Here is a 27,465-nt window from a genome sequence, read left to right on the forward strand (position 1 = left end):
GCCCTCTACACTCTGCTTCCCCCCTGTCAGGCCTGACCCCATCCTCTGCCCTCCACACTCTGCTTCCCCCCTGTCAGGCCTGACCGCATCCCCTGCCCTCTACACACTTTACTGGCTCCTTTTAAACTTCACATTCTCCTTTTTTTTATTTACCAGTCATGTTTTACAGTTATATTTGTATATACACAACATACACAATACAATTGTTAATTTTTTCTTGCTCATCTTGTCTGGCTGGTGTGTGTCAATATTGGAGGAGGGGTGTGTCTGCGCTCGTGTGTGTGTGTACGCTCATGTGTGTGTGTGTGCTGTCCCCGTCAGAGGCGGAGCCGGAGCGCCGTGCGGGCGAGCGTCCGAAGAAGCGGCGGTGTTTCTGGGAGTACCGACACGCCGGGGAGAACGGGGGCAGGAGGAGGGCGGCCGGGGAGATCCGCTGGTCTCTCTCCTGGAGCTCCAGCACACTGCCCAGCACCCTGTACCGCAGGGAGGGTACGCACACACACACGCACTCCAGCACCATGACTAGAACCCTAACTAGTTCTAGAACCCAAACTAGTATTCTAACTAGTGTTAGTACGGTAGCTAGTGTACCAACTAATACCCTATTGTAGCCTACATGCTTACTTCCATCGCCTCCTTCCCTCCATCCTGACCCTCCAACCCCCCCCCCCCCCCCCCCCCCATCTCGCCCCCCAGGTAAGAAGGGACGCCGTAAAGCTCGTAAGACAGACGCCAGCGACCTGACCCCCGACCCCCAGAAGCTGCAGAACATCGGGCTGCAGCTGCAGAAGCTGAACGCTGCCATCGACGGCATGGGACCCGTCAACGAGCTGCCTGTGGTGGCCCGGGCACGCTCCCGCAAGGAGAAGAACAAGCTGGCCTCCAGGTACCTGCAGGGGGGCGGGGGGGGGGGGGGGGGGGGGGCGGGGGAAGGAGATAGGGGGGCGGGGAGTCAGGATGGAGGGAAGAGTGAGAGAGGACTGAGTAGGGAGAAGGAGAAAAGATAAAAAGGGATGAGAAACAAATGGATTAAGGGAGGGGAACAAATTGGATAAAAAGTGACTTTTGTCATGGGAACAAGTGTGTGTGTGTGTGTGTGTGTGTGTGTGTGTGTAAACATGTGTTCAGAGCTGTGGTTCAGCTTTAGAGAAGTCCTGTGCCCCTCTGCCTGGAACAGTTAAGACTCCAGCACACAGCAGTGAAACTGCTCGACATACACTCTGGTATTTCCTTCAGACAGGAGAGTGTGTGTGTGTGACCCTCCGCCTGTGTGTGTGTGTGTGTGTGTGTGTGTGTGTGTGTGCTTCATGACGGGGTGAGTGTGTGTGTGTGTGTGTGCTTCATGACGGGGTGAGTGTGTGTGTGCTTCATGACGGGGTGAGTGAGTGTGTGTGTGTGTGTGTGCTTCATGACGGGGTGAGTGAGTGTGTGTGTGTGTCCCTAGTTCAAATGTTGTTACTAGGAGGGGTAGGGGGTGTTTAAACAGAACAGTGGTGGCGTGAGGGAGAGGAGGACTCACGGACTTCTTCCTCGTGTGCCAGAGCCTGCAGGCTGAAGAAGAAGGCGCAGCACGAAGCCAACAAGATCAAACTGTGGGGGCTCAGCCAGGAGTACGGTGAGTACATACCTGGCAACCCAACGACAACAGAATCAGAATAGTTTTTAATCGCCAAGTAAGTGGTCACGAACAAGTAATTTACTTTGGTGGGCAGGTGCATACAGTAAACATAATAAACAAGATCAAATAAAATGCAGAAAATGTACAACATCACAAGCAGGCATCTGGCAACCCAACGTCTGTCACATTCAGCTCTAACCTGTGTAGATCTACGTCACATTCAGCTCTAACCTGTGTAGATCTACGTCACATTCAGCTCTAACCTGTCTAGATCTACGTCACATTGCTGGGAACTCTTAATCCACGCTTATAGCACAATCTCTGCCTCAGTCACACTTGTGTACTGAGCACAGCAATGTCAGATTCAGACCAAAACCCACTCCAGTCCACCTCAAACCTGGCAACCCCAGTGCCCACACCTCCCATACACACACACGTCTCAACCTCTCCCAGGGTGAGCTGCTCCCCTTTTGTCCTCTTCTCCAGCGTTCCACATTCCAAACGTTCCAGAAGGCTTCCAAACGTTCCAGAAGGCTTCCAAACGTTCCGTAAAGCGGCCTGTATAGATGGATTACATCTGGCCATCTCTCTCTCTCTCCCTCTCTGTTTCTCCTTCTCTCTCTTTCTCTCTCTCTGTTCACGCTTTGTGTCCCTGCCTCCCTCCCTCCCTCCCCCCTTGTCTGTCTGCTGGGGCTGCTCGTCCTGGACATTAAAGTCTGGAGCCTGGAGCCCTGCCAACTCCAGCAAGCCTGACCCCAATTACTTATGTGTGTGGGAGGGGGGGGGGGGTCGTGTGTGTGTGTGTGTGTGTGTGTGTGTGTGTGTGTGTGTGTGTGTGTGTGTGTGAGAGCGAGAACAGACAAAGGGTCTGTCAAGGCCAGCGCTAGCCTGGTGGAGAGGGTCAGACCGAGGCGTCACATGATCCTTCAAGAGCTGGGGCTTGTGTTCAATACAGGAAGCGAGTTACAGGACATGTGACAGGATCGTCCTATCGGATTGGTTCCTGCAGTCATTCATTCGTAAAATCGAAAACCATTAAATTTTACCTTCCTAGTTTAGAACCATTTTAAGTACATTTACAGTAATTAGTACTTTCCCTGGTAGAAGCAGAATAAATGTTGAGGTATTTGTAAATATTTCTCACTTAAGTCATTCATCATAGAAAACAGATATTACTTTCAACCAATACAAATAAATCTAATTTATTGAGAGAAGCTGTTTCTCCTGCCCTTCCCCAGATAACCTGCTGGGGGCGCTGCTGCGGATCAAGGAGGTGATCCGGCAGAAAGTGGAGAGCAGTGAAGAAGAGGAGCCAGACGAGCGAGGGATGACCCAGAGGCTGGAGGACATCCTAAAGGAGTCTAGTGGTGAGGGAGGGAGGGAGAGGGAGGGAGGGGAGGAGGAGAGGGAGGGAGGGGAGAGAGGGAAAGAAGGAGGCGCAAAAATAGGCCAAAGTGAGGCCAATGTCAAAGTGAGAGGAGAAGGTAGATGAGGTCTGTCTATTTTAACCCACGTGTGTGTGTGTGTGTGTGTGTGTGTGTGCAGGTCCCCTGGTGGCTGGGAGGACCAAGGAGTTTGTTCAGAGGATTCTAGCGGTCAGTGCTGGAGGTCAGAACGGGGGCAAAGACATGCCCTCGGGAGAAGACACCACCGGGTAAACATCAACAACAACAACAACATCACCTCCACCCCCCAGCCCAGGCCCCTTCACCTCCACCCCCCAGCCCACCCCCCTTCACCTCCACCCCCCAGCCCAGGGACTCTATTCTCCTCTAAACCAATCCAACCCTCCCACACCTACTCCCTCATTCAGTGGGTCCCGACCCCACCCACACAACACTGGCAACTGGCGTGCGTGCGAGTTGTGTAGGGGCTGGTGACGGAGGCCGGACCACTCCTAAGGAGTACTTGTGTGCGGGAGCGAAACAGAGACTGCCCTCTTCACCCTCAGTACTCCTAAGCATCTCCAACCCCCCGACCCCGCCTCTCCATTCAAACACTGTCTAGAACCCAACTCTATCTTTGGGCCAACCGTCACACAGAGCTAGCTGCTGCAGGTATACATGTGTGAGCGTCAGCTTATCTCTGGTTTAGTGTGTGTGTGTGTGTGTTTAGTTTATACTGTACGACGTGCGTGCGTGTTTTGTATATATCCCCTCTGTACTCTCTACTTGTACCCCATTGTGCCTATAAATAGCCATTGCACTGTTGGTAGCATGCTCTTACCTGATAGGCTGAGCTCGCTGCTGTGGATTGGCCGAGCTGTCCAGAGGGCATATGAGGACAGGAAGTGCTTACACAGGAGTGGGAGGGGCTAGGTTCTCTGCTCCACAGTCTCATTGGTGCTTACCACAGAGAGCTACGGTCACTCCTGCTGCTGTTGCCATGGGTTCCGCCTCTTAGCAACCCTGGAGTCACATGTGTGGTCGGGGGAAGAGCCAGCTGTTCTCTGGTGCCTCTGTCTATCAGACAGGCTGTGGGAGTCATTGTAGCAAAGGCCACGGAGCTTTCGTCACTGAATTAAACAACAAGAAAAGAAAAGAAAGATGGCGGAGGGAAGTACGATGCACCTTAATTCTAATGACCGACCAAAGATGAATTGAACTGCTGTCAAAGTCCCTGGATCTGATCTTACCCACAATCCTCGCTGTCGTCCTCTCATACCGCCAGTGAACCCAAACGTCTCTTTGAACAATAAGCGGACGAGGAAGTGTGAATTCAATCGATCTTTTATTTTATTTTGTAATGTTCCCCCTCACGTCCGTCACCAGATGACTGGAGAATCTGACAGTCACTGAATCACTGCTTTCTGTTAACGGAGAAGCTGATTGGGTAAGAGCTGGGATCACTAAGTGACTGAAAGCTCTCATTGGTCAGCCTTTAGCTCCGCAGCCTATTGATGTGTGTGTGTCCTCCATGCCTTCTCCATGCCTCCTGATTTGTCTGTTGCGTAGCAACCCAGCGTACCCTCCCAGAACCAACTAGTCAGCCTCAAAGACTCAAAGCTAAAAAAAAAAAAAAAACACGATCTTAAAAGTGTGTTTTCTTGTTCCGTTTTGTACATCAAGGCCAGCATCCCAGTTGGAACACTGCCTTTTTTCCCCGATTGGCCGATCCCAAAGGGGTCACACCACGCTGTAGCCTATCAGTGGTCTTTCTTGAGCGTCATGGAAACGCTACATTGCACTGTGCTGGATTGGAGCGAGCATGTTGGCGAGTCCCGAGGAGAAGGAAAGAAGACGCTGCACCTTATCGATGATTGTTTACTTATGGAAATGTGATCGAGAGCTTTGTTCGTGAGCTTAGATCTGTGAAGCCTTTGGGTTTGGAGGGTTCCCGTACAGCGTTAAATCAACCGTGGCGGGGTGAAGCCGAATCCTGACGCGAAGCTACTTACTAAATAAATCAATTATTTGAAACAAAATACTGATTTAAAAAATAATAATTGTTTCATGGATTTCTAAAATTATTTTATTGCTTCTGCAAAAAGTTGTTGTTATATTCAGAAGTGCGTCCATAGCAGCGGTCTGTTATTCATAAACACATAATAATGTATTCATAAATAACAGACCGTACAATGCTGTAATTGTATTCAACAAAGTTGTGAAATAAAGGGTTTTTGATGTCATAGAGAATAGATATGTGTGGTTAGTTCCCTGGGTCTGGAAACGGACAACATGTTGTGTATGAACCCTGCTTCTAATATGTACACTGTCAGAAACAAAGTTCTTTAAAGGGGTTCTCTTATTGTTTACAGTCAGGAGAACCTTCTGGGGAACTCTATAGGAACCTGTTGCTGTGGGATTTCAGCTAGAACCCTGTATTGGTGAAATGGCACCACCTGTAACTTGTGTTTTGTGTGATGAAATAGTTCCGTGTGGAACCAATTTGTTTAGTTTTATATTTGTTGAGGGTTGGGGGGGGGGGGTCTGCTTCCGGGAGCAGTCTGCTGAAGCTCGTCCCAACAGGAAGGTGTCGTGCTCTGACTAGCAGGCCTGGATCCAAAAGATACTCGCAATTCTTCAAAATGACCTATCTGTGCTTGATTGTTCTTGCCTGGCACAGTAGAACACCGAGAACTGTCTGATGTGCTCATAAAGCACAAAGGCACGAGAACACAGAGCCATTTCCTTGATGTTGTGCAACCTAACTATGACCACGGCCTAGACTTGACTGGTCCACCAGGAACAGCAACCTCTCTCTGGTCCTTGCTCGGTCCACAGGTCCAACAAACTTCTAAAAGATGAGAGAGGAGATTTAATAATGCACAAATGACCAAATCTGATCGGCCAGTCAGGGCGGTCCAGGCCTTTGAAGTTTGTAAGCCATGTGCGTGTGGCAGATTGCCATGGCGATGTTAAGCAATACCATTCTGTTGTTTTTCTTATTTGCTATGTGAACCAACATTGAAGAAATTCCAGGCTGCGTTCCAGTGGCAGTATTCTTAAAAAACAATGTTCGTCGCTATGGAAACTCCATGTTTGGCTTTTACCGGTGGTTGAAACTGAGCAGTCGAACCCTTTTGTACGGTTCTTTTCAGATAAGCAGTCTCCCTTGTCAGCTGTTGATCTAACAGTGAACAAGGTCAAATCATATTCCGTTGTGTCCCTCTGAAACCAAACCTGGGTCCATCCATTCATCCCTGTGTGACCTCCTGTCTGCTTCCTGTTCTGGGGGACGGTTCATGTTTGTAGGAACAGTTTGTCGTGTTTCTGACAAAGTGTTGCAGCTGTAGTGAAAGCAACACTAAGCTCTATAAGCAAAACCCCAAAGACAGATGGCCCAGAGGATTCCAGAGAAGGAATCCAGTCAGATGAGCTAGCAGGGAGGCTCACCTCCACTCAGATGAGCTAGCAGGGAGGCTCACCTCCACTCAGATGAGCTAGCAAGGAGGCTCACCTCCACTCTCAGATGAGCTAGCAGGGAGGCTCACCTCCACTCAGATGAGCTAGCAGGGAGGCTCACCTCCACTCTCAGATGAGCTAGCAGGGAGGCTCACCTCCACTCTCCGATGAGCTAGCAGGCAGGCTCACCTCCACTCTCAGATGAGATAGCAGGCAGGCTCACCTCCACTCTCAGATGAGCTAGCAGGGAGGCTCACCTCCACTCTCAGATGAGATAGCAGGCAGGCTCACCTCCACTCTCCAATGAGCTAGCAGGCAGGCTCACCTCCACTCTCAGATGAGCTAGCAGGCAGGCTCACCTCCACTCTCAGATGAGCTAGCAGGGAGGCTCACCTCCACTCTCAGATGAGCTAGCAGGGAGGCTCACCTCCACTCTCTCAGATGAGCTAGCAGGCAGGCTCACCTACACTCTCTCAGATGAGCTAGCAGGGAGGCTCACCTCCACTCTCCGATGAGCTAGCAGGGAGGCTCACCTCCACTCTCTCAGATGAGCTAGCAGGGAGGCTCACCTCCACTCTCTCAGATGAGATAGCAGGCAGGCTCACCTCCACTCTCCGATGAGCTAGCAGGGAGGCTCACCTCCACTCTCAGATGAGATAGCAGGGAGGCTCACCTCCACTCTCAGATGAGGTAGCAGGGAGGCTCACCTCCACTCTCAGATGAGCTAGCAGGGAGGCTCACCTACACTCTCAGATGAGATAGCAGGCAGGCTCACCTCCACTCTCCGATGAGCTAGCAGGGAGGCTCACCTCCACTCTCAGATGAGCTAGCAGGGAGGCTCACCTCCACTCTCAGATGAGATAGCAGGCAGGCTCACCTCCACTCTCAGATGAGCTAGCAGGGAGGCTCACCTCCACTCTCAGATGAGCTAGCAGGGAGGCTCACCTCCACTCTCAGATGAGCTAGCAGGGAGGCTCACCTCCACTCTCCGATGAGCTAGCAGGCAGGCTCACCTCCACTCTCCGATGAGCTAGCAGGCAGGCTCACCTCCACTCTCAGATGCACGTCACACCAAACCAAACACTGTTGGTGCTTGTTGGTGTTTGTTTGGGCAGTGTGAACTGGTCTTTAGAGATGTGATTCTCTACTGTCCTGTGGGTGAACGACAGCAGCCGGAACAAGGAGGGAAGGGCGAAGGACAGGATACCAGGCAAAGTCCGTGGTTCGAGTAAAAACAGGGCCTAGGAATCTTATTCCTTATTCCTTATCTATGAATCTCATCCCTACAGCCCCTGCTAAAAGGACTGTGTGCTGTATGTATTTATGTAGGCTACATGTGTTGGGCCATAGACAGGATCTATGTCTCTCCTCTACAGATCCCTCTTTCTTCCTATGTTTTCCACAAGCTGACCATCGTGCGTGGTTGCCAGAACTGTCACAAGATCCCTCGCTGGCAAAACCCCTAAACCTTCACATGCTCTAGAAGAAGAGGGGGGGTCAGATGGCTGAGCGGTTAGGGAGTCGGGCTATTAATCAGAAGGTTGTTGGTTCGATTCTCGGCCGTGCAAAATGACGTGTCCTTGGGCAAGGCACTTCAACCTACTTGCCTCGGGGAGAATGTCCCTGTACTTACTGTAAGTCGCTCTGGATAAGAGCGTCTGCTAAATGACTAAATGTAAATATAACAACAGGAACAGATTTCTTTTCTCCAACGTTCATCCTATTTTCCGTTAATGTGCACAAACGTTGAGGGTCATTGAAGTTTAGGTGGTTTAAGTTTTCGTGGGCTTTAAAGGGATATTTCACTCTTTTTTGGGGGAGGGGGGGTTGGGTCCATGCGTAGCGGAGGTTTCACCTTCCCTCGTCCCTTGTAGACGTGTTTCTGGTTGCAACTGTTCGTGCCCTGCGTTGTGACAGAGAAGTCAACCCTCAGAGCTAGATAATATTGAGGGAAAGTTTCCATTCAGTTAGAGGGGTTCTGCCCACCAACCGATAAGAGAGTTCATCACATTGACTCATCTACAAGTTCGACCACTGTGAGGGTACGAACGCGTCTGGTTTTGGGTGGATTGTTCCTTTAATTGTGCAAGACTATCGCCTGGGAGGGGCCGTTCTTGGCAAGGCAATCTATGCTCGGCTTGCATTCCTGCCTCTACTCTTCCTGGAACTGCCCTGTTTACGTGTACCTGGAACAGAGAGGCAGGCCTCGCTAGCCGATCCAGAGAACACAGGCAGATCAGGCCTAGGTAGCCGATCCAGAGAACACAGGCAGATCAGGCCTCGCTAGCCGATCCAGAGAACACAGGCAGATCAGGCCTCGCTAGCCGATCCAGAGCACCCATACAAGCAGATCGGCACTCACAGGGTCATATTGTTGAGACTAGATCCTAAACTGACCTTCTTCTACCTACCGGTGAATACAGACTATGCTGGTCCTAGATCTGAAATACGATGTGTTAGTGTGTTTGTGAGGGCAGTTGAAGGAAACCAATCGTTCACAAAATCCTTTTCTCAGATGGCACTGAATAGTGTGATTTTACACCCTTTATTTCCTGACTAGCAATGAAAATAGCAAAGCTAGCTGGTCTCACTGACTCGTTTTTCCCTAGAAATGGTCACTGCCTTTTTCAAACACAAAGAATGTTCACAAAGAAAGTTCCAGAATGCCACAGAGAACTTGGTACAAGGGCTCAATTCTGTACGACTGTTTGAACTAGACTTAAGCACCGTAATACTTACCGTGAAACATCCGATGCCATATTTATACTCTGTGAGGGTTGACACCCAGGAACAGTATTCTCATTTTGTTATAGAACATTTTGGGGGGCATTTTGAGATTTTGTGTTGAAAATATAAGTCAAACACACAATCTGTTCAGCCACATTCAAGTAAGAGGACGCCGGTGGGACGATGCTGACCCCGGTCTGGCCTCCCTGCTCTGCCTCCTACCACATTGTCCTCCTCCACACACAGCAAGGGGCTCTCGTGTTTCAAAGATAAGAGGGCCGCCCAGGCAGTCAAAAGCAAGGACACTTGGGGCCCCCCCTGAGTGCCCTGGTTATCCAACCCTCACACACTGACACACACACACTGACATTCCCGTGTGTGAGTTATAATGGCCTGATCTGACGAAGAGCCATACAATAGCAGACTGTCGTCAAACACCGGTGAGCCGACCTTAGTCTCCTCCTCTCGGCCTCCTCTCCTGCTGCCTGGGCCTCGAGGACTGTGCTTGTACCAGTCCCATTCCCTAAAGTGCGTCAGAGGGATCAATCTCCCGCTAGACTGTTGAGCAGGACCCTGTGACTAAATACCAAAACCAGAGATTTGTTTCAAAGTGTTTCCTTTGTGGTGTAAAGTGATAAGGAACATCAAGGTGCGGGAAGAGGAAGTCGTAGAACACAGAATGCAGTGTCGTGTGTCATACCATTCCAGAACGCCGTGTCATATACTGTACAGCAAAAAAAAACGAAAAAAAAAAACCCTTCTCTCTTTGTCTCTATCATACAAATCCTCACCTCTAATTTTTCACTACTTCTGTCTTCATTAAACCCAGTTATTAGAATACTACAAGACAATAGCGCTTTGGTCTTGCAATGTTCGATAACCTCTATGTACATCTACTTTCACAGTTAGTAAGCATATTGGAAAGAGAATCGGTAGTCTAAAAGCAACAAGAAAAAGAAATGCCGTAAATAGAAGCCTAATATTTTTTGTTTTGTGTGAGCTGTACACCTGTATAATGTATATTTTAATATTTATATGCAGCTGTCGTATTAAAGTATATTTTTAAAGTAAACCGTCCAACGTTTGGTTTTGTGTTCATTGGCTGATCCCAGTAGTGCTCACTTCACTTTTGATCTTTTTTATAAAAAATTTATAATGTCTCGTACTTACTTTATAAATTGTATGTATATTTCTGTCCACTTTGCTGCTGCAATGCCCGAATGTTCCCATTGTTGGACGAATAAAGGTTCATCTTATCTTCTCTTCAGTTCCTTGTTGCTCTTTCAGTCACCTGTCCTTCCTTCCCTACCTCGTCTCCTTTCCTACCTCACCTCTGACCTAGACAGGTTACTCCCTACCTCACCTCTGACCTAGACAGGTTACTCCCTACCTCACCTCTGACCTAGACAAGTTACTCCCTACCTCACCTCTGACCTAGACAGGTTATTCTCTACCTCACCTCTGACCTAGACAAGTTACTCCCTACCTCACCTCTGACCTAGACAGGTTATTCTCTACCTCACCTCTGACCTAGACAGGTTATTCTCTACCTCACCTCTGACCTAGACAGGTTATTCTCTACCTCACTTCTGACCTAGACAGGTTATTCTCTACCTCACCTCTGACCTAGACAGGTTACTCCCTACCTCACCTCTGACCTAGACAGGTGAGGCCAGTGTGCAGGTGAGTAAAGGTTGCTGCTCCGTGTTGACTGAGGAAACAGACAGGGTATGGAGCCACAGGTGTGTACGCTACCTGGGGGATGAGTCTGTTTATGTAGCCACACAGACGGCTTCAGAAAATCTGGTTATTCCAGAGACGGGTGTCAGCTAACACCCCAGTTCATGTTTGAGCGCACGCACACACACACACACACTAGTAGATCTTCTTGCACTTGTGAAGCATGTTAGTGCAAAAATGATCTAATGTAGCGTTAACAGATCACGCACACCGGATGTTTGGGGATGTATTTTTATTAAAACCATTTAAGATTTTTTTTTTTCAAACCAGATTCTTCATTTTCACTTCCTTGTTGAATTCTCATTAAATGTATTGTTACAGTAACAAAAATGGTTGTTTTCTGCCCCACACAGGTGAAACCAAGCACATGCATACAACTACTCAGACTTTAACTAACATAACTATTCACAACAACAAAAAATTAAATGGTTAGCAGTTCAGTGGAATTAAATGCAATAGGAATTGCAATTTTGGTTTTGGAAGATTAATTTAAATTTTAATCTTTTACCCACCTTTGCTGTTTCAGGCTTTCATTGTAAAACATTGCACAGTGCCCAGCTCTGGAGGGGGAAATGATGATTGGTCCCTTGTTAAACGAGCACCACCACAGTCCAACCTGATTGGTCCCTTGTTAAACGAGCACCATAAGGTCTCACCTCATTGGTCCCTTATTAGAAGCAGCCACATGTTAAAAATGGAACAGAAAACAGTTAGGCTGTCCTCACAAAAATAAACAACTAAGTGACAAAAAATCTGACTAGAAAAGCCTATAAAATACATGGTCTGCATCCACAAACAACCACTCAAGAACACGATTCTCTGAGGTGTAGAAACAGGGTAAAAACTGCAACAAGGCAGCATCATAATTGGGGGGGGAGGGAGATCTCCACAACACATTGATTTCAATTCACCTTTCCACTGTGAACCACAAACACTTGTTTTCTGGCTGGCTGGATTTCAAACCTACCAAAATCGAAGTATACAGATATTAAAAAACGAAACAGTGGAGATGAATCTACTGACCGTCGCCGTACGATTATTTTTATTAAATTTTTAATCTGTAAAGCTGTTTACCTCATCGTCCCACTGCAAGAAATTCCTGATGAATCTCTCGCTTTCAAGTTTCACAGGAAAAGCTGTCCTAGTCAAAAGCGCAGACGGCGTCGTCATGGTTACAGTACTGTCCAAACAGACTCGTCATGAAGACAAGAAAAAAACGTTCGACACGGTGGCGCCGTTTTAAAACCGCAGAACGACACAAAAACATGAAGAAAAGAAGCGTCCTGAGAAACGGCTTCCGTCTCTGATCGCCCTTCTGCTCCGCTCGCTAGGTTTGCTCGGTTTGAAATGTTTTCGTTTCCTGGAACCTCGATCCTCCTCTCCCTTCCCAGGGTCTGAGCATGCTCAGTCCCACGATCCTGCCTCAGGGGTCAGGGGTCAGCTCCAGGTCACCAGAATCCTTTAGTCTGGGTCAGCAGCCACTAGGATGGGTCTGAGGTCGAGCAGTCGAGGTTTCAGGGTCAGGAGAGGTCAGGATACAGCCCTCAGGGTAGAAGTCTTCCCTTCTACACAGAGCAGGTCCAGGGGTCAAAGGTCAGGGCCTCCCCCTCCTCCACCCAGAGCAGGTCCAGGGGGTCAGGTCCAGGGGTCAGGGGTCAGGGAAGCAGGGCCTCCCCCTCCTCCACCCAGAGCAGGTCCAGGGTCTCGGCCTGCCTGAGCTCCCTCTGGTGGATCCTGCGCAGCCGCAGCAGGTACAGGAGGATGGCCAGCAGCACCACCAGGATGCACAGGGAGAACAGGTGGTGGTGGTACATGAATGAGGAGCGCAGCCAGCCAGGGTGGGCCTGGCGGAACACCTCCTGCTGCAGGTCCCTGGAGGGGAGAGAGTGAGAGAGAGAGAGAGAGAGAGAGAGAGAGAGAGAGTGAGAGAGAGAGAGAGAGAGAGAGAGAGAGAATACAGTTTTCACCTACACACACTTGAAAATGGGAGATGTGTGTGTGTGCGGGGGGGGGGGGGGGGACAGACAGACAGGAAGTGACTACCTGAGAGGCAGGAAGCGGGTCTTGAAGAGGATGGCTCCCAGGGTCCACTGCACCTCCTTGTCGTAGACTCGCTGGGCCGTCTTCAGGCTGGCGTAGTCTCCGGGGAAACGGAACCCGGAGTGGAGCACCTCGTACATCCAGGCAGACTTGAAACACTGGTACCTAGAGAGGGGACGCACACACGCACACACACAGCACCCACACACACACAGCACACACAGCACACACACAGAAAATGAGGGCCAGACTTTGAGGTGTAGATCTACCAGTGAGATATTATTATTGTTGTGTGCTGTTACTTGAGTCGGGAGACGTCTGCCTGCTGTGAGAACAGCTTACTCTCCAGGCGCTGTTTCAGAGTCGACCACTTGGTGGCGCAGTACTCCTGCACGACAGACCACAACATGCTCACCACTCAAACACTCCAGTTTTAATCATGCTAATAGAAGCTCACACAGAAGGGGAGGTTTAGTTCATTCAACTTAATTAAAACTTTTTTTGGAGGGGGGGGGGGGGGGGGGGGGGGGGAGAATCAGTCAATGTATCTATGCATCTATGCATCTATCTGTCTGGTTAGCAAAACACAATACTGCGTTTTCCTGCTTCTGCTTTCCTGGTTCTCCTTTAATTCTCTTAAGCTCTCTGTAAGTTTCTAGAATGTTCTAATGCTAGTTACCGTGGCAGCGCGTGAGTACTTGTGGCTGTCGTACTGGCCTCCCATGCGGAGGACGTCCTCGGTACAGTAGTAGAACTCAGAGAACCCGTAGAACTCGCTGTTCTTGAAGTCGATGGGAGCCTGGAGCCACAGAACACTTGCTATGATTAACCAGGATGCTGCATTTCCAGATCTGTCACATGTTGCCTTCTTTATCCCCCCTATCCTCCCCTCCATCGCCTCCATCCAGCCCATCCTGTGTCCATCCTCCCTCCATCCTGTCTCCATCCTGTCTCCATCCCATATCCTCCCTTCGTACCCTCTCCTCTCTCCATGCCCGCTATCCTCCATCCTCTTCACACCCCCTCCACCCCCCTATCCTCCCAGCGTCCTCCATACCTGGTAGACCCCGTAGGGGGACATGGTCCCGTTGTGCAGGCCCAGGAAGGGCCTCACGCTCCCCTGACAGCGGCCCCAGTCCCCCTGGCCCCGCAGGTGCACCCTGGTGCCCTCCCTCTCCACCACGTCCGTCAGCCCCGCGGGCAGACACGGGTCTGGGAGGGCGGAGGACTCCGACAGGCCCCTCTGCTCACCCGACAGCCTGGACCAGCCAGGACGCAACAGGGAGGGAGACGGTGACTCGACCAATCAAAGGAGATGTGTGTGTGTGTGTGACTGTGTGTGTGTGTGTGTGTGACAGTGTGTGTGTGACTGTGTGTGTTCACACACACACACACCTGTTCCTAGCGAGTGTGTTGTTGACCAGCTGGTCCTCGTAGCGCTGCCGGGCCATGTTCCCTCCGAAGCCCAGGAAGGTGGTGACGTAGACACGGTACACATGGTCGGTGTGGTCCACATCACATCCCAGGTTAAACTCTGCCAGCAGAGTCTTACCTACCTCCTCCTGCAGGGCCGGGCGACAAAACAAGTGCACCTCAACTATCTAGCACTGATAAGACAGTTATCGGGAATGCTTTTAATAGAAAACCGGTTCTGTCCAGGGCTCGCAACTAACTTTTTTCCCCTCACTGTCCCAGTACCGTCCCGAAGTGCAAAATTAACCATCCCAAACTGAACTTTACCTGTCCCAAAATTTAAATTCTTGTGTTTTTGCAGTTTGCCATTCTGACACAATTCTTGGTGTGGCTTTAGTAAAAAGTTTTTACAAATGTTTAGAAGATATTTTCTACAAAAAGTCCCTGCTGAGTTTCTGATTGGTTGCCTACCTGCTCCGGTGAGCTGAAGGTGACGGCTGAAGGCACCTCATAGGCTATCTGCAGCGAGGCCCCGCCCATGTCCATGATGCCCACGGTGCGCCTTCGGCTGATTGGCTGGTGGGCCTGTGACCCCGTGGTGACCTCCACCATTGCGTCATCTTCTGAAGTGAACAGCAGAGGAGTCAGTGGTTGCCGGGTTACGAGACGCAAGACAACTCCCCCATTTCCTGTTTCTACTTTTATTTCTAATTCAGACCGACAGAGAACACAATCTTAAGAGTTTTATTTCTATTTTTAATGTCAACATCCGGGAGGATAAGCTCAGCGTGCCTCCACTCACCGTCGTCAGCATGGTCAAAGCGTCCGAGCACAAAGTTAATGCCAATCCATGCATACACACCTGAGAGGACAGGTACAGCGTTAGCATCACAGCTAATCCAACAACACAGTTAGCCTCTGGAACAGCTGGACGGCTAAAGAGTCAACAACCGCTATCCCAGAATGCTCTGCTCTCACCTTCCTGTTTCCCAGATATCACCTCTGCGTGGGAGCGGGAGAACAGGAAGTCAAACTCCTTAGTGACGTCTGACACCAGGTCCTCCAGGATGGAAGACTGCTGACTGGAGAGAGAGAGAGATAATGAGAGAGAGAATAAGAGAGAGATAATGAGAGAGAGAGAGAGAGAGAGAGAGGACTGTCAGAATGGACAGGATGGACGGAGAGAGAAGGATAGTTCCGGACTGTCAGCTGACCCCTGCCCCCTCCAGGGGTCATGGGGGCTCACGGCAGGGGGCCTACCCGTCAGACAGCAGCCTCATGCCGGCCGTGCACAGGATGTAGAGGGGGGTCTCCTTGTGCTTGGCCCGGGGGACGTGGGCGGCAGCGAAACTGAGCAGAGGCTGGAGGTAGTCACTGGCTCGCTCTGGAGTCTCAGCCAGGGTGGAGATACCTGAGGGAGGGAGGGAGGGAGGATGTGTTACTGGACATGTGCATGTCATCATTTACATTTAGTCATTTAGCAGACGCTCTTATCCAGAGCGGCTTACAGTAAGTACAGGGACATTCCCCCCGAGGCAAGTAGGGTGAAGTGCCTTGCCCAAGGACACAATGTCATTTTTCACGGCCAGGAATCGAACCGGCAACCTTCTGATTAACAGCCCAACTCCCTAACCGCTCAGCCACCTGACCCGTGAATGTGCATGTGTTACTGAAGCAGGTCACAGAACACACCCACAGCCACCAGCCGGTGCAAAGTGCCGCTTCACAGGGAACATGCTGCTCCCGCTCGTATCTAATCTGCCCTGGGGAGGGGGGGGGAGGGGACCCCTTGGGGGCAGATAGGCAGAGCGGAGAGTACTGGACATGTGTCTGAATGTGTTCAACCAATCATTAACCAGCACAGGGGAGCTGATGCAGCAGAGGGACTGAGAGGGCGTCCTGCGCATTCACTGACAAGATAACTAGGCTCAACTGGACCTTTAACACACAGGATTATTGTACAGATACCGAATACTTATTATAGACACCCCCTAATAAATGTGTTTGATTCAATTTTGTCTGTATCCACCACAACCCCTGAATCAAATACTGGTTGTAGGAGTGATGATTAAACACTGGATAGGAATGATGACCACAACAACAACAGCAACAACAACAGCAGCAAGAAAAACAACAACAACAACAGCAGCAGCAGCGTCAACAACAGCAACAACAACAGCAGCAACAACAACAACAACAGCAGCAGCAATAACAACAGCAGCAACAACAACAACAACAGCAGTCCACTCGCTAACCCCTGACCCCAGAGTGGCTCCTCACCTGGCTTGATCTTCTTGACCACGGGGGTGCGGTCTCTGTCCCTCATCTGCCTGATGTCCAGCAGGGTGTGGGGGTTCCCGTTGTGGGGGGGCCAGTAGTACACAAACACCCTGGAGCCACTGCTGCCACAGTCCACCACTATCCCATAGTTCAGCGCTGCGTTGTTGACGTCTGTGGCCTCCATGGTCTCCACGATGGAGAGGTACCTGGGGAGGGAGAGGGGCGGGGGGAGGGGGAACAGGGGCGGAAGCGGCGGCAGGGGGGAGTGGGAGAAGGGGAGGGAGTGGTGGAGGGGGGCAGGGGAAGGACAGGCAGGCAGGGGGAGGGGAGCAGGGGAGGGAGTGGTGGAGGGGGGCAGGGGAAGGAGAGGCAGGCAGGCAGGGGGAGTGGGAGAAGAGGAGGGAGTGTTGGAGGGGGGCAGGGGAAGGAGAGGCAGGCAGGCAGGGGGAGGGAGTGGTGAAGGGGGGCAGGGGAAGGAGAGGCAGGCAGGCAGGGGGAGGGGAGCAGGGTTGAATCCAACTTTGTTTCTAAGTAGAATTTTCAAACACGTATAGCAAAAAAATCAGTTTCAAGCAAACGTCAGTGAGGGTGTGTGGGGGGGTAGGCCCATCGCTCACTTGTTGATGCGGCCGCCACGGTGCTGGACCCCCCAGGGCTGAGCCTGGTAGAGACCCAGCAGCGCCAGCCCGGAGCAGACCAGCAAGCCCAGGAACAGCAGCCTCTGCCTGGGCAGGCAGCCCAGCGACAGCAGGGACACGCTGCAGTACCAGGAGGCCGGCAGGCAGGAGAAACTGATCCTGAGGGGAGAGAAACACACACACACACACACACAGGAGGGCACGCACACACACACACACGGGAGGGCACGCGCACACACACACAGGAGGGCACGCGCACACACACACACACACACAGGAGGGCACGCGCACACACACACAGGAGGGCACGCGCATACACACACACACACACACACACAGGAGGGCACGCGCACACACACACAGGAGGGCACGCGCACACACACACACACACACAGGAGGGCACGCGCACACACACACAGGAGCGCACGCGCACACACACACACACACACAAAAGGGCACGCGCACACACACACACACGGGAGGGCACGCGCACACACACACGCGCACACACACACGTGCACACACACACACACGGGAGGGCACACACGCCGGCAGTCAACAACAAATATTATACACAATCTCGTAAAAACACAAATATTAATGATACGCTAAACAGTGCTCGTCCTTTTGTAAAATGTCACATTTGAAAAGCTGTGGGGCACCTCGGTTATTTCAGTGTGATTACCTTGCCATATGTCCGAAGAAGATCGTCAACTCACTGTCACCTCCTCATGGCGATCTTCTACGTGGAACACAGGTGCTCCTTTTCCGTGCTGACAGAGACAATAATGAGAGGGAGGGAAGGAACAAGAAAGGGGGAGGTAGGGGGGATAGGTTAAGTTGACTCGTTTCAGCTCTGTCGGAATGATGGTAAAACAATGCATTTGCCATAAAGTAACATCATAAGGTACAGTAGGCCTATACCCACATCTAATCTGGGTGATCTGAAATGTTATGTAAACTCTTGGTTTTCCAGTGTAGCTAGTCGCAATTAGGTTGTCTTGAGTACGATCCCCATCAACAAAAAAATACAACGGTTTACTTCTAATGACAACCAACCACTAACAACGTATCCATGCATTGTATAGAATATATCGACAGTGATGAAAGAATCACGCACTGATAACCGGTTTCCGGTGAATAGTAAAATTCCCTTACCAGCTGCCTGCCAATATATCCATATGTGACCGCTTTAACGCAAATTCTCTCCCTATGAAACGTTAACCCTGCTTGTCATGCCATCGCTACAGCACTTTCAGTGGATAACTTGTAGATAGTCCTACTCCTTAATAACAAAACAATTTGAAAGTCCATTTACAGTGATCGATCACACAGGGGAAGGCTAAAGGCAGAGCACTTCTAATCTGCGAATGTTAGGGTGACGTATATCCGGTGAAAGGGCCACGTCACGGAACCAAAACGCTGTCCAGGTTCTGAACGACGCCACCTTGTGGTACAATGAAGAAGTTTGCAAATATTTTTGTAAACATTTGTGCACCGCTGCAAGAATGTGCACAATAACTAATTGTATTCATTAACACACGTTCAATCACAGTCTATGACTCGCAGCAGTGAAAGTATTGTCACAATATTTAAGTTAAATGTACTAGACCTACTAAACTTCAACATTTTACAGTGCTCGTTTGCATAATAATACTGGGTGTAAACCGCTCCTTCACCTTAAGTGCGTGTGAGACTATAAAACCGCTCCTTCCTGCTGCTGTGAGACTATACAACCAGCACTGCTCTACACACAAAAAAACACACACAGGACTCAACCACAATAACTCCTGGACACACTTAAAGTGCAATAACTACTGTACAATATGTATATTTGTTTATTTATATTTGGTGTCCATATGCAACTGGTGTTATCTTTTTTTATATATTTTTTTAATAATATCTCATACTTACTTTGTACATTGTGTCTATACTTCTGTCCACTTTGCTGATGCAATGCCCGAATTTCCCCATTGTGGGACGAATAAAGGCATATCTTATCTCAAACATTTACTTTTGTGTGTCTCTCAGGTATGCAAGAAAGTTGGCCTGACGCACTCAGTTCATTTCAACAACCGAATAGTTCCTAGGTTGGTCACTTGGCCAAGGTCTCATAACCAGTTACGGTAAAACACGTGACTGTCGTGGTTACGAAAAAGGGACATTACAAATCTGTCACTGCCCTTCCGTTGCCAGCTTGTTTCGACTGCCCGCCTCATCCTGTGAACAACAACGTCAAACCAACCAATCGTGTGGATCCAATGAATGACTGACTGGATATTTGTCCAATTAAGAGATAGTTTCCAGCACTAGTCACAGACAAGCCCCCTTACCATCATCCACCGCACTCAGCGAAGATTAGCTTGCCTTGACTCCCTCCCCTTGCCCCTGCTGTTAAGCATTGGGGAGTCCGCTGTCGGCTGGTACCAGACGCCCTCGAATTTCCAAACATCGGGCGGTTGACTTCCAGGGAGATATTTCGAGGACCAGCCGCCTGTAACTGACTGGACAGCCGAGCTTTCGAATGGAAGCGGATGGTTTCGTGTCCAGGCGACGAATGTCCGTGGACACGACGAGCGCTGACGGCGGGGTCACAGGCGCTGCAGCTGGGGCGGACATCCGATGGCTGGGCGGCAGGATTTTGAACGCTACGGGGGGAATCGTTGGAGGGCTTACGCCGCCCAGGATAACGGGGGAAAAAGACTTTGCTGTGGCGATGCATCGCGCAGCTCCCGAACCCACCACGGCTACCGAGCCTGAAATTGACTATGAGGGTCTACCTCAAGGTGTAGCTACCAGCACACACATGTTGGCGGGTGCCGTGGCTGGAATCATGGAGCACTGCCTCATGTACCCCATCGACTGTGTCAAGGTAAAACGGAAGACGATGTGGCACCCGTGACCGCGAACAGTTGGTGGTGATTAATTATACTGATGGTAGTTACTACTGATGGTAGTTACTAGTTAGTTTTAACTAGTAGCTAACTTTAGCTAGCTTCGGACCAGGGAAGGACACTGTTACTGGATATGTCGCTCCACTGTTGACTAGCCATTCGACGTAGCCTTTCCGTTCACCTTCACTGTGTTGTGGAAGTGAAAACTCATGTTTACTGGTTATAGTGTTGACCGGCTATCTTAACGTTACTCAACGTTAACACTGGGACAGCACACATTGTAATGCTTGTTAGTAGTGATCACGTTACTCAATACTGCAGCTGGTGAATAGTTACATAAACCGTAGCTAGCAGTAGCAATCTACTAGGCCCGCTAAGCAGCCCGATTTGAGTCGCTAACTAGCTAGCTGCTATCGAGGTCAGAGATGTCACATTTGGAGGATACAGAATGAATGGGTTGAACTTATCGTTGGCATTGTTGGTGATACTGTTATAGATAGCTATCGGGGCTTGTCAGACTGTTTGTCGACAAGTCACTGCTCGAAACCAAAACTGTCCACAAGAGACAGTTAGCTTGTCAGGGAGGTTGCTAGCCTCCGGTCCGCCGGTTGCGCGCCAGCAGCACATGCTATGACGGCGAAGGAAAAGGCGGTTCAGGTTACGACACTTAGTTTTAGGATTGGAGAAGCGGGGGGGCACCAGCTGCACTGTGTGACCAACTGTAAAAATGGTTGTATCGATGCTTTACCGTAGTAACTCCTACTCTTAACAACCGCGGTGATGTTTTCACCGTCTCAATTGACAAATGATGGCTGTAGGGACCTTGCAATTACTGGAACGGTCTGTCACAATTTCCCCGGGAAGATACCGTGATACCAGCCATCGTCATAATTGGACACTTGTCTTGTGCAATCGCCTTCCTTACTCGCTGTTATGACAGGTAGACTAGCTAACCTGCTATGTATTATAGTTAACCAGGAGTGAACTAAGAAGGAGATTCTACGTTGCAGCCAGCAAACTTGTTTTCAGGAACACAGGCTAGCTGTCTGGCCCAAAGAAAGGAACTATTGTTTTATTCAAGCCAGACGTAATCTGTGCTGGGAAAACGTCATACAAAACACGATGACTTGTCTCGGGAGCTGGCTTTGCTTTCATTGACTGGGATCCAGGCCCTCAGGGGGGTGTTTCAGAGGCCTCTCAGCCCACGCTGGGCCTCTTGGGCCTGGCTCACTCAGCCCACCTCAGGGCTTGAGGACATGTCCTGGTTCTGGAGTCACATGACCTGGGCTGGAATGCTCCCCTCCTCTCCATACCTGTGTGTCTCTCTCTGTCTCGCTCTCTCTCACACACACACACACACTATCTCTTTCTAACTATCTTTGTCTCTCACACACACAAACTCCCTCTCTCTGTCTCTCTCTCTCTCTTCCTACCTCCCTCTCTCTTAACACTCGCTTTTTAACTCTCTCACACACTCCCTCTCTCTCTCTTCGTACCTCACTCTATTTCACTCTCTCATGCATAGTCCCAAGCTGCACCATAAAGGCTTGTTGTGCTGTTGTAGTAAGTTTGTACGTACATTTGTACTTGTACTGGCTGTCTTGCATTGTACTTGTACATAATACAACTGTGGATGAGAAGCCCTTTACAGATCAGGTTTTGATAGCCTTTCCCTTAAGTCACAGGGCTCTTTGTTACAAAACAACTTCTTCATTGTCTTCAAGAACCGCATCGCTTCCTTGTGTGTCAACCGTTTCCTTATTGGTTTCCGACTAGCCCTTTCATCTCGGAAATCCCAATCTATCATCTCACACAGTACTGTAGGTAGGGTACATGTGGCGTAATAGCCTCGACCGTGTCCTATTCAGCGTTTTACGAAAACCTCCGCCCTTCACATCCTAAGGCAGCCCTGCTGCCCTCGCTAGCTTGACCGCAGGCGGACATGTGGGGAACTTGAGGGTAATGCTGAAGGTTTACCCTCTCCTGACCTGGCAGAGCTGGCTCTCAGGTACTCTCATCCACTCTGGGTGCCGTCTTTCCCCCAGAGCTGTCCTGCCAGCCGGCTCAGAGAAACCAGCCAGCCCTGATAACCACCTCCAGGTGTTCTCTCGAGATAAGGATCGGCGGAGCATATCCGTGTATTTTTTTTGTTCGTTAAACCTCTTGTTCTTCCTCCCTCGTCAGATGACCCCGGGATCAGAGGTTCCAGAATGTTCCGCGTGGTTCTGGAACGCTGGGTGGAACCTTCTAGAAGCGAAGGCTAGGATCTCTGTCACCAGTTTAATGAGATTCCAAACCTGTGTTTGCTTCAGCTCACTGAGTGGAACAGCTGATGTTTGCATGTACATCAGAACAAGACGCTTTTATCCAAAGCAGCGTACAGATGCATGTAGTACAGCAGAACATCCCGGGTCAGAAGTGTGTAGCTCTGACGGTGTAGCTCTGACGGTGTAGCTCTGACGGTGTAGTTCTGACATGGTATAGTTCTGACATGGTGTAGTTCTGACTTGGTGTAGTTCTGACATGGTATAGTTCTGACTTGGTGTAGTTCTGACATGGTGTAGTTCTGACTTGGTGTAGTTCTGACATGGTGTAGTTCTGACTTGGTGTAGTTCTGACTTGGTGTAGTTCTGACATGGTGTAGTTCTTACAGGGTGTAGTTCGGTTATCATGGAACGGTCTGAGCGAGTGCTACAGCCTTAACGGCACACTGATGATGCAGAGAGTTGACCGGGGGGCAAGTTAGCATGACACAACCTCTGTGTTTCTGTCGTCTTGGAATGAGTGAGAGCAGAGGGTGGGGCTGGAACATGGCGGGGACCTTGAGACCTGGGTCACTGTCACACACACACACACACACACTGGGTCTCATAACTAAACCACAAGACCCTACTGGGACACGTGTGGTGTGTGTATATCCATGTGTGTGTGTGTGTTTGTCATATCAGCATGGTGAGTGTGTAACGGGCCCTGAGTGTGGGGAACGTGCTGTTCAGTCCTGGATGTCTCTCTGAGCAGACAGGGGAAACTGTGCAGCTCTGGCAACAGATTCAGATTCAACAGAGTGTGTGTTGTTTTGTGTGTGTGTGTGTGGCACGTTGTCCCTCCCTTACAATCCTCATTTACCAGAAGTGAGGATTTGGAGTTTCCCTTAGGGGAAACAGACAGTGAGTCATGCGACTCACTGTCTGTGAAATGTGGGAATTGCACCATCCACGCCAGGTGTTTCGTTTTACATTTTATTCATTAGCCGACGGTCATCTCTCATCTGTCGCTGCATGACAACTTCTCCTCTGGAAGTTTGAGCGAATGTGGAAGTGAGCCAGGCTGTTGTGAGGGGGTTCTGTGTTCACTGAGTTCCCTCGTGGGGGCTGAGTCCCTCCCTGCCTCGCCCTCTTGGGTGAGCAGCTGTCACACACACACCTGTCTGGACTGAGAGCTGACTGTTCTCCCCTCGTTGTCTCCTCCCTCCTCCTCTCCCCCTCCTCCTCCTCTCCCCCTCCTCCTCCTCACCTCCTCCTCACCCCTCCCTCCTCCTCTCCCCCTCCTCCTCCTCAACCCTCCCTCCTCCTCTCCCCCTCCTCCTCCTCACCCCTCTCTCCCCCTCCCTCCCCCTCCAGACCAGGATGCAGAGCCTGCAGCCCCAGCCTGGAGCGCGGTACAGGAACGTGATGGACGCCCTGCGGCAGATCGTGCGTACGGAGGGGATGTGGCGGCCGGTGAGGGGCGTGAACGTCATGGCGGTGGGGGCGGGGCCAGCGCACGCGCTCTACTTCGCCTGCTACGAGAAGATCAAGTTCTCCCTCAGTGATGCCGTGCACCCCGGGGCCAACAGCCACTTCGCCAACGGTGAGACACACACACATGTACACACACACACATGTACACACACACACACACACACACACACACAGATGTACAGTAGACAAACACAGGAATGTTTGTGATTCATGAGAATGTTATCTTCCAGCAGTTACCTAATCCACCCTCTTCCTCTCCTTCCCTCCCGATCTCTCCCTCATCTCTCTCCCCCACACTCCCTATCTCGGTCTCTCCCTCCCTGTACCTCTGCCTCCCCCGTTCTCTCCCTCATTCCCTCTATCTCTCTCTCTCTCTCCATCAGGGATGGCAGGTTGCATGGCCACAGTGCTCCATGATGCAGTCATGAACCCAGCTGAAGGTAAACCTTGTCACACAAACACACACACACACACACAAACACGCCTCTTCTCAGTCCAACACGAGTCGAGTTAATCACAGTGATGCTGCACTTGCCTAAACCCACCACTAGAGGGAGCTCTGAGACTGGTCGTGTTGATCTAGTCATTTACACTCCTACGTTCTAACCCTCCTTCCTTTCCCTCCCGCTCCCCTCTCTCACCTCTTCTCCCCCCCTCCCCCCCCGTAGTGGTGAAGCAGCGCATGCAGATGTACAACTCCCCGTACCGCGGCGTGCTGGACTGCATCGGCGCGGCGTGGCGCCGCGAGGGCCCTGCGGCGTTCTACCGCAGCTACACCACGCAGCTGACCATGAACGTGCCCTTCCAGGCGCTGCACTTCATCACCTACGAGTACCTGCAGGAGCTGCTCAACCCGCTGCGCCACTACAACCCCTCCTCGCACGTGGTCTCCGGGGCGCTGGCCGGCGCCATCGCCGCCGCCGCCACCACGCCGCTGGACGTGTGCAAGACCCTCCTCAACACGCAGGAGGCGCTGGCGCTCACGGCCGAGGGCGCCGCCGGCGCTGGGGGGGAGGGGGTTGCCGCGGCGACGGCGGCCGCGGCCGGCGGGGGCGTAGGAGGAGGAGGGCGCCATATCTCGGGGCTGGGGGAGGCGTTCAGGACTGTGTACAGGATGGGCGGGGCCCAGGCCTTCTTCAAGGGCGTCCAGGCGAGGGTGATCTACCAGATGCCCTCCACCGCCATCAGCTGGTCGGTGTACGAGTTCTTCAAGTACCTCATCACCAAGCGTCACCACGAGAGGCGGCTGAGGGACCGCGACGTCGAGAAGTAGAGGAGGAGGAGGAGGAAGACGGGCTTCAATCAATATGGCCGACTGGAGAGCTTCTCTTCTTGGGGATGTGTGAATGCTAACAGAAAGTTGGCCCACCTACCCTCTCTCTCTCACACACACACACACTCTCTCTCTCTCACTGCTTTCTCTCACTGTAGAGAACAACCCCTCCTTCCCCAAACCAATAGGATGTAGACATACATTGAGAAACTCGCACTTTAATTTGGGAACGTATATCTCTGAATTTTCTGAACCTGCCACCAGGGGGGGCTGGTGGGCAGGGGGCGCCGCTCAGAAGCAGACATGTTGGAACAGAAATGGCAAGTGTGTGTGTACATTTGTAATGGAGGTTTTTTGAGGTTTCTAAAAGATTGAGAACGTCTGTTATTACGGTATGAGCATGCGTTCATAAAACGAGACACATTTTTATTGAAGGGTGAGATCTGTGTTTTAAGGTCTTGTCCTCTTGAAAGCGGAAAATAAATTGTATTATACATGTTAATATAAATTAACAGAACTTACCACATTCATCACTGAAGACATCGACATGATTCGGAATAATATATTGCCGTGTTGGCGTATAAATCTGACTAGGGAGCCATTTTGATGTGAAATGCCCTCCCTCCTTGACCTGTGTTTCAGTTGTGTGTGTGTGTGTGTGTGTGTGTGTGATAGTATGCTTGATTAGGTGAGGCAGGAGATGAGCATATTTTCAGATTGATGAAGTAAAGGCGCTACACGAAATGCCTTAGTGGGACCATCATATCTGGAAAGACACACAGCTTTTTGGCACTTCCAGGTAACGGCCACAGAGTTAAGTAACCAAATTAATGTCTGTGGTAGCCAGTTACTTGTTGAGTAACTTCAGTAACATTTTCACTACTACAATACTTGGCCTTGTTTGAAACAGCCGCCATGCAGCCAACGCACAATCATAACTCACGAGTTCTGTCATTTCCGAAGCCATATAACTAAGAATGATAGCCTAATGTTGATTATAGAAGACACACTAAAAGTTTTTCAAAATTCTTTGTCTGCTCAGGTGTGCTTTGTAATGAAGTCAACCTGTATAGTCAATATGTAAACAGTTATTTTGGCATGACCCTTACTGTGGAATAACCTGGGTTTTACATTGAACCGCACATCTTGACACAGGTAACGCCCTGACGTCACTCATTGGAAGGGAAGCATTTGGTAGAGAAATTATTTTTCTTGGGTGTGAATGGATTGAATGGGGGAAAGACTGAGTTTCAAACAACAATTGACTTAAAAAATATTTTTTGTTTTCTTGCCGAATGACATGTTGACGGTTAGAAACCAAAGACTGAACAGGCTTAAGATGCAGAGCGAGTTAGATGTGGATGATAATGTGTGTGTGGAACGCAAACATACCGATGGAAAGGAAAATACAAAACTTTAAGCATAAATAGAAGCTACTTCCTGTATAGAGAAGACTTCCTGTATTATCTGTGAATTGTAAATAAAGTCGCAATGGCAGCTCCTCGCAGAAGCAGGGTCTTCTCTTGGTGCTGGCGATCCCGCTGAGAGAAACGAAACCACGACTGTACGTCTCTTTATTTTGATCAATATTTACATATCTATAAATGTTTTTTTGTATTCATCAATTACGAGACGTAGATAGTTTTAAAATGTAATGTTTCAACAAACCCATGTTTACCCGCTTTTTCAGTTGTCATTGGATAACGGAGCCTATGAATCACGGCGACCCAGACGGTTGAAATCCGGACCGACACAGTAGGCAGGAAGTAGACCGTGACCGGCATTCCTCTTGCTGCTTCACTACGCCGGATCCAGTTTCACTCGAGGCCTCCTGTTTGTTGTCATTCCCCGGGGCCTACACACTGAGACCGCAGTCTTTCTACTCAGTTTACCCCTCCCGTTTTGTTTTCCGCAACGCTACAGACCACGCGCTGTGTTGTAGAGCAGCGACCGGGGCATTTCTGTGACAGACGGGGGCCTGACCTCGTCTGCGAGGCGCGCGCTGAAAGCTTTGACAGCGGGTCGGTGGTCAGGCACTGGTGTGTGTGTGCGTTTGTGTGTGACAGACAGAGAGGTTGTGGTGGACTCCTCGTGCAAGGCCTATTGGCTAGGCCTGAAGGCTAAACAAAGAAGGGCTGTTTCAGCAGTGGGAACCACTGATTTGATACATGGTGAATAACTGTAGTCTAAATGGGTTGTAAGGTGCCTATCTAAGCCCCTACGCCTAGAACGCTCCAATTGAAGGTTAAACAAATACA

At 50.3% G+C, this 27,465-nt stretch overlaps 2 protein-coding genes across 7 annotated transcripts; one reads left to right on the forward strand and one right to left on the reverse strand.

The window, feature by feature from the left end:
* Positions 1–11,155: 11,155 nt before the first annotated feature.
* Positions 11,156–19,290, reverse strand: LOC136965505 (ectonucleoside triphosphate diphosphohydrolase 7-like). Of its 6 annotated transcripts, none has more exons than XM_067259679.1 (14): positions 19,215–19,290; positions 17,986–18,073; positions 17,280–17,459; positions 16,663–16,868; positions 15,643–15,793; positions 15,361–15,464; positions 15,185–15,244; positions 14,854–15,005; positions 14,365–14,531; positions 14,027–14,228; positions 13,649–13,768; positions 13,272–13,357; positions 12,973–13,134; positions 11,156–12,801 (listed from the first exon to the last, which is right to left on the reverse strand). In XM_067259679.1, the coding sequence occupies exons 2-14, from the start codon at positions 17,991–17,993 to the stop codon at positions 12,585–12,587; spliced, it is 1,815 nt and encodes a 604-aa protein (XP_067115780.1). In that variant the 5' UTR covers positions 17,994–18,073; positions 19,215–19,290; the 3' UTR covers positions 11,156–12,584. The 6 variants fall into 6 exon arrangements, with proteins under 6 accessions (XP_067115780.1, XP_067115782.1, XP_067115779.1 ...); XM_067259681.1 differs by lacking the exon at positions 19,215–19,290 and adding an exon at positions 18,459–18,636 and having other exon boundaries at positions 14,854–15,002; XM_067259678.1 differs by lacking the exon at positions 19,215–19,290 and adding an exon at positions 18,459–18,636.
* A 388-nt stretch (positions 19,291–19,678) lies between these two features.
* On the forward strand, positions 19,679–26,763 carry LOC136964922 (mitoferrin-2-like). Its single transcript, XM_067258891.1, has 4 exons — positions 19,679–20,172; positions 23,815–24,043; positions 24,318–24,374; positions 24,603–26,763. Exons 1-4 carry the CDS (start codon positions 19,825–19,827, stop codon positions 25,205–25,207), a joined length of 1,239 nt encoding a protein of 412 aa, XP_067114992.1. The 5' UTR covers positions 19,679–19,824; the 3' UTR covers positions 25,208–26,763.
* The last annotated feature ends 702 nt before the right edge of the window (positions 26,764–27,465 follow it).

The sequence above is a fragment of the Osmerus mordax genome, chromosome 21, assembly GCF_038355195.1.
Source record: "Osmerus mordax isolate fOsmMor3 chromosome 21, fOsmMor3.pri, whole genome shotgun sequence".
Classification (NCBI taxonomy): Eukaryota; Metazoa; Chordata; class Actinopteri; order Osmeriformes; family Osmeridae; genus Osmerus; species Osmerus mordax.